We start from the raw sequence: 7,584 nt of genomic DNA, 5'->3' as shown, positions 1-7,584 counted from the left end.
CAGTTCTAATTCGGGGTATCTTAAATTTTTTACTCACCCCTAGGCAGTCTTAACCACTAGGTTAAGCACTCGTTATAAATAATATTGCTAGTTTTAAATTACTCATTTATTGAGAAGTATCAAACAAAATCATATAGTCCCCACTTTTCACAAGTGATACTTCTGATATTTTACGAGTGGCAATATTTCATCAATGATCATTTTCAAATTAAACTTTATTAAATAAAACGTAAAATGTTAAATTTCAGAGAAATATGAAATGGGTCAGGACAACCCAATAAAGAGGAGGAGAGTTCGGTCCACTTATAAGCTCAATGGAGGCTACACACTAAAACCAATTGGCAATAGTGGAAGTGATCCACAAGTTTATAAGGTGGTATTTTCTCTCCTCTTTCTCCAATGTGGGACAACTCACATGTGGACAACATAGGGTCTTAACACTCCCCCTCGCATGTGAGTGTCCTTAAAATTTATAGCACACTAGAAGGTATGATACTATTATAGACCTCATTGGGAATGAACATCCAATAGAGGTCCCTTAACTAGTGGCTTAGAAAATGCTCAGTTATGAAAGACCCAACAAACCTAGACTCTGATACTCTATTAAATTTCAGAGAAATAAGGAGGAGAAGAATTCGGTCCACTTATAATCCCAATGGAGATTCCACACTAAAATCAATTGGCAATAGTGAGAGTGACTCCACAAACTCATAAGGTAATATTTTCTCTCCTCTTTCTCCAATGTGGTCCAATTAACATGTAGATAACACATGCATGATCTTTAACCTAAATTGTGACCCTTATTTAAAAACAGGCGGAGTTTCTAAATCATTAGGAATTTAGGACGATTAATATTGACAGCTCCCCACCAGACCATTACCTAGTACGGTCCGTAGGATATACGCCTTTTAGCTTGTTATCGCTTTTTAGGTTCTTGCTTAAATAGTTAAAAAACGATAACTAAACAACAAGTTGTCGCTTTGGCCGAGTGGTTAAGGCGTGTGCCTGCTAAGTACATGGGGTTTCCCCGCGAGAGTTCGAATCTCTCAGGCGACGATTTTTTTATTTTTTATTTTTTATTTTTTATTTTTAAATTTTTAACTTATTTATGGTAGTAAACTGGGCAGAATTAATTTAAGAGGAAAACATAAGAGTCATACAAAAGATTAGGGTACATTTTGATCAAAGTTCTGAGAGTTCTCATCCAACAGAGGCTGAACTTCAGACAAATATAACAAACTACATTTTATTTTTGGCAGCTATAACAAACTACATGACATGTCCGGTTGCTGACTTGCTGCATCAAATCTACAATCCCAGTCTGGCGTTGCTCCGTATATTTAAAAATTACCGAATTTTAGTTACTGATTAAAAGTCTTGAAGTGGCTCTGTATATTTTGTTGAGGTGAAATTTTACTTTCCTATTAAGGCATATTACTATACTTTATTGGAATATGAATTTGAATTTAAACCTTAAAATGAATACTAATTAATCTGCCCGTTGTATCCATCTACCTAAAAGCAAATTATTTTTCAAAATATAATTGTACAATTCGGTTCCGTATATTTGAAAATGAAAATTTTCTAACGAGCCTTACAAAATTGAAGAGAGAAAAAGAAAAAGTTCCTTGATTAAGTACATTATTGGTTTTGTACATTAACATTATAAAAAGAGCGTGTATACAATTCAATTCTATCCTGGCTAAACTCATTCTTCTATCCATGCAATACTCTTGAGACTTGAGTCTTGATGATGATTAAGCTAGATTGATGGAGTGCCCTAGGTAGGTATAAAATTTGGCAAAATTTGATAATGGAACTAATTAATTAAGTAGATCGATATGTATGTAGAATTGTAGACATAGAAAGTGTGAAGAAGCTAGGTACGTATGAGGATTAAGCTTGGAAATCAAGGAAAGGAAAGGAGACATCTCCCAACAAACTCTCCAAACTATCCCATTCTCCCATTTTTAAGTTTCCTTCTTTTCCGTTACTATTATTCCCATAATTAGCAGCTATGCCTCCATTCTGATCAACTTTGACCATATCACCCCAACTATCACTGTCGTTTATAACGATTTGGTTGCTGTTTTTTGGCATTATTGTCCTATGAATTACAGGGAACAACATATCATGATCACTTGTGGTGGTTAACGTTGTTGTAGCGGCCATAGTATCATTGTCACACATTCCTGCTGGTGTAACAAACTCATGATCATGATCATTATCATTATCATGGAATACTTGAAATTGGTCGTTATAATTTCCACAACGACCATGTGCATCCCTTATACCAATCAATTCTACTTGTTCTGGTAGGTATCCAAAATTGGCCATGCTGAAACTTATATCATAGCCGTTGTTTTCGAGGAGGGGAGGGAGAGAGTTGTCAAATTGGTTAACCCCACTAGTTATACAACTCCCGGCTGTGTGCATGGAAGGAGATGATGGAGAAGTTGATGACATTATGGAGGAATCCATGCATATGTTATAAGGATTCCTCATCACACTTTGATGATCACTATTATTATCATTGTTATTGTTATTGTTATTGACCGAGGATGAGAGCATGACTTGTTGACTCATTATATAGCTGTTTTGGTAATGAACAGGCACCCCTAAATCGGTCGTTGTGTCGCTTAACAAGCTATGTTCATCCATTATAGATGAAGCATTGTTGTTGTTGTTGTTGTTGTTTTGTTTCAATCTTTTCTTAATGGTAGAATTCCAAAAATTCTTAATTTCGTTATCTGTTCGGCCTGGAAGACGAGCTGCTATCTGAGACCACCTGCACGCACAAATTCACGAATGCATAAATATTTAACTTAAATTTGAGAACTGAATGACACAACTGACCTACCCTAGCTAGTAGCTACTTCCAGTCTCTTAGCGCGCACTTTTACAGTAATCAAGTGTACGTGGTTTTCAACACAAATACTATATATAATATATACCATGCATATATACATAATTAAAGACTAGTAATATATATTAAGCAGAAATTAATATATATGAACCTTCAATTTCCATGAGAATTATATTTCATGTACTTAACAGTAATGTAGTACTATCTTATGATCTTCAAAAACAAAACGTACAATATAACATTAGGAAATGGATCGACTAATTAACTTTGCTTGTAAAATTTAAAAGAATTATACTTAAGCGGAGTATATTGTTATTAGAGATAGTGGGAATTAGAAGATATTATTCAAACCCTTGTTAAAGGAATGGATGTCCATTTGGTAAGGGGAGTTATATATTTCTTTATGATCATATGCCTTACCGCCAGTAATAATGTGGAGCATGTGATGAACTACGGAAGGTTTTCATCAGTCTCGCAATGATTTATATGGAATGAGAAATAACATATATAATTTTAGAAAGATATTAAAGACTTAGTTGAAGTACTTATATAACATAGAACTGCATTCAAGATTGTTTGGTGTATGTACGTGCATTATTAATTTACGTTATTGTCAATATATATATATATATATATATATATATATATATATATATATATATATATATATATATATATATATATATATATATATATATATATATATATATATATATATATATATATTGTGATTAATACTACATACTGTATAAGATATAAGATATAAGATAGAAGATAGAAGATAGAAGATGGGTACAGTACCTGTTTCCAAGGAGGGAATGAAGGTGGAGAATAAGGTGTTCCTCTTGAGGGGAAAAGGCGCCTCGCTTAAGGTCAGGGCGGAGATAATTAATCCAGCGAAGGCGGCAGCTCTTACCGCATCTTTGGAGGCCAGCATTCCTAGCAATGTCACTCCAACAACCTTGCCCATTCCTCAACATGTAATTCATAAGTTTGTCGTCTTCTTCAGGTGACCATAACCCTTTCCTCATTTTCAGAGGAATGTTCTTAATCATATTAGTATTATTGGTATTGCACTTGCTACTTTTCTCTTTCGGATCCTTAACCATGATATTCATATGGTCCCTGCAGCTAGGTCCTCTCATAATTGATTGCTCTTATTCTTTCTGTTTCTGATCAATCTTGATGATCAACTTATTATTATTTGGACGTACTTGGTATATATATGAATATGATTATCATAAAGTACCACCCGGCCCCAAATATAAAAATTTAAAATTTAAAATTTAAAATTTAAAATTTAAAATAAAACAAAGTGAGAACAAAAAAATAAAAGAAAAAGATAAAAAGAGAAACTAGCTAGAAGAGGCTAGATGTAGCTAATTAGGGAGTTAATAGTAAACAAAAGGCTAAAAGAAGCTAGTGTGTGTATAAGGATGGATGGAAATTGGAAAGTGATCGAGAGGAAGGGATATATCATATATGAAGAGCTATACTAGCTGATTGTAAGAAAGCTTCATAAGGAGGTAATGATAATTATGATTGAGATGGTTGTAAGTTTGCTTAGAATGTCAATTACATTTTTTTTTTATTTTAATTAATTTAATCACAACTAATATTAATAATTAAAGTCTCTTTAATTTAATTTACTTGCCTTTCTTTAACTTGTCAGCTTCACTGAAAATACATTGGACGGCAACTCTCCCATCCTAATTATTTTGATGACCAAAATTGTAAAAGGTATACTAGGAACAACTTTTATGTATTTTGTTTTTAGTTTTTAGTTTTAAATTAAAGAGAATCAAATATCACAAAAAATAGATTCAAATCTACAACTTAAATGCTCGATATAAAATTCTTAAGAACAAACCTCAAGGTAATGCTCCTAGTCCCTCTGTTCCATAAAGCCTATCATTTTTACATTATTATGTACGGAGTACTTGTAATTTCCGGTGCACTCATTTGACCATTAATATCTTTAATTATGCCACTACAAGAAATTGTATCATTAACGATGGGAGATCCCGTCGTTAAAAGCCAATAGTGGTGAAATTTATTGTCGCAAACCCGTCATTGAAGGAAAATCATGTTGTTATCCCATCTTAAAATGCATTTGCGACGGTTATTCCCATATGTCTTTGGTTGTTAGCCCCGTCGCAAAAAAGGCTTTTGCGACAAGACGTTTGATCCATCGTTATTGAGTTCAATTTATTAATGATACAGATTCTTGTAGTGCATGTGTATTAATATTGGATAAAATTATAAGAATTTGAAATGTGAAAAATTTTATATTGAAAGAAAACCAATGACATTGAAAAATAAAATATACGAAGTACTTGGTATATAATATCTCAAACTAGTAGTTAGTTAAAGTCTAAAGCATTTTACCAAATGAATAGTAAAATGAACATTTTATGAACGGAGGAAATAGTTGTTATAAAATGTATTATTCCAAATAAAAATAAAAGTGAGGGAGATGGTTGCCTGGTTGGTGTTGTTGTGTTTGACTCCGAGGAGGGGATGAGATCTGAGGAGGTATTTTAAACTTCACTCAGAAGGTAATGATCATGGGGTTATGGCAATCTTACATTCTTACATTTGCATTTGCATTGCTTCCACTTCACATAATAATAGTATAAAAGATTATTAATTAAAAACAAAGGTACGTGGTATTGGTCCTTCACACGTGAATTCTAAGTAATTATACACTTTGAAATTGAATTGTATTTTCAAGTACTACTGGATTCTCGAATTGGAACTAGTGCTTGTAAAACACTTCCCCCTTTGCTCAAGCGTTTAACGTGTCAAAATGCAAATTGTCCATTTTGTTTAATTTCCTTTTTAAAAAAAATATATATTACGTAGTATATAATAGTAATAGTTTTGACATGAAACGACAAACAGTGACAACCTTGGATGGTTACATCTCCTAATCCTAATAATAAAACAACCAACCTACCAACCAAACCAACATTTCTATCTATGCCCTGCTAGTGCTGGCTGCTTGCTTATAATCAGCCCATGCACTTTTATTATACATACTTATACGTTCATCAATTCACCCTCATCTTTTATGTCATCTATAAAATACGCCAACTTGCTAGACATGCATCTATTATTGTATTCTATTTTACTATTTTCATATCCGTCAAATGCACAATCTATACTAGTTATATATCAAAATTCAAAAGGCGTTTCTAAAGAAGTTTACGTGCCACGTGTGCTTTGTTTATGAGTTTTTTATTTCATGTAAATTATATATATATATATATATATACTTACTCTGTTCTGAAAATATTGCACCATAGTTGACTTTTACTCTTCTAACCCTTATTTTGACTCTTAATATCTCACATCGTGTTCAAGTAAAAATTATAAAAAATAAATATCGATACAAATCTAATATAACTCCACATGACTAAAATTTTCATACGTACAAATCATAAAAAATGACAAAGTCGTAGTGTGAATAGTGTAAAAAACAAATGGTGTGATATTTCCGGAACGGAAGAAGTATTAAAGAAATGATAAAAATGTAATTTTGGCCCGTACGATGTATGGGCTATGCATAACATAAGGTAACGTAAGGCACCAATAAATGATAAAAATGTAATTTTTGATAATTTATTTTATATATATTAAAGGTAACAATGTTATACAATATATACATACATTTGCAACTTTTTTATTTTCTAATTTTTCTATCCGCCAAATAGTATTGTACCAAAAGACATTGCTATCCATTATAAGTAACACGTTACGTACAATACGTTAAATTATGAATATAGACCACGTGGTTGTCAAGGGATTAACCGATTTTCGCGTTGAAGTTTAGAGTACAAATTTATCAAATTGTGTTTTGCTTAAATCCAAAAGTAATATCGTCCGTTTTAGTCGTGTGTAGCCGCTGCAAGTACAACATTTATCAATATCAAATTTATTACATTTCACAATTCACATGTTTTGCATGTTAACAACAATGTTGATAAATCTCATAATTTGTCATATTTAAAACAATACATCTAGATAGTGAACCGAAACACGGGAAAATAGGAAATTAGGAGATCCTTTAACAACATATATATTAATATCTATCTCTCGCATATTCCCAAATCTTGCAATTTTTACAGCAACTAAGCCATCTCAACTGAGTCCAAGTCATGTATTGTCAATTTGGCAAAATCCTTTATTATGTAAACAAAGCCAACGTTTTCCTATAATTAACGGTATTACATTAAAACTAAAACATTGAAATCTTCCCTCAAAAACTAAAGCATCGAAGTCAAATAATCAAATAAGCAAAAAATTCAAAATGAAAAGTACAAAAGTAGAACATTGACATTGATATCACAAGATTGCTAATCCTTTGTTGTAGATATTGGAGTATGATTAAAAAAAAAACTAATGAAATTGGGAAATTTTCTTTCATTTACATGTCCAACAAATTAAAAAAAAAATTATACCTAGTGGATGGCGTGCATAGCTACAATAGGGAAGTGCTGCAAAATCATTAACGCCCTTTGTCCCATTACTCTTCAACTCCTCTACAACACCTTCTCCTTAAAATAGCAAAAATTATATGGTTTATCAATAATACGAAAAGTTGAAATAAAATATTTAATACGAAACCTTTTTTTTAATAACATGCAGGAATACATCTTGAACTTTTGGCTTTGAGGTAGAAATGATTCTAACCGAATTTCCTAAAGCCAGTTAAA

At 32.1% G+C, this 7,584-nt stretch overlaps 1 protein-coding gene and 1 non-coding gene across 2 annotated transcripts; one reads left to right on the top strand and one right to left on the bottom strand.

Annotated features, from left to right (window-relative positions):
* The first annotated feature begins 974 nt into the window (after positions 1–974).
* TRNAS-GCU (transfer RNA serine (anticodon GCU)) lies at positions 975–1,056 on the top strand. The gene has a single exon. It is a non-coding gene; the product is annotated as a tRNA-Ser (tRNA).
* A 529-nt stretch (positions 1,057–1,585) lies between these two features.
* Positions 1,586–4,323, bottom strand: LOC110793688 (transcription factor MYB83). The gene is made up of 2 exons (XM_021998592.2): positions 3,668–4,323; positions 1,586–2,788 (listed from the first exon to the last, which is right to left on the bottom strand). The coding sequence occupies exons 1-2, from the start codon at positions 4,009–4,011 to the stop codon at positions 1,897–1,899; spliced, it is 1,236 nt and encodes a 411-aa protein (XP_021854284.2). The 5' UTR covers positions 4,012–4,323; the 3' UTR covers positions 1,586–1,896.
* Positions 4,324–7,584: the final 3,261 nt, after the last annotated feature.

This window comes from Spinacia oleracea, chromosome 1, assembly GCF_020520425.1.
Source record: "Spinacia oleracea cultivar Varoflay chromosome 1, BTI_SOV_V1, whole genome shotgun sequence".
Classification (NCBI taxonomy): Eukaryota; Viridiplantae; Streptophyta; class Magnoliopsida; order Caryophyllales; family Amaranthaceae; genus Spinacia; species Spinacia oleracea.
The sequence above is the reverse complement of the archived record's forward strand: the minus strand, read 5'-3'. Positions and strand labels throughout refer to the sequence as shown.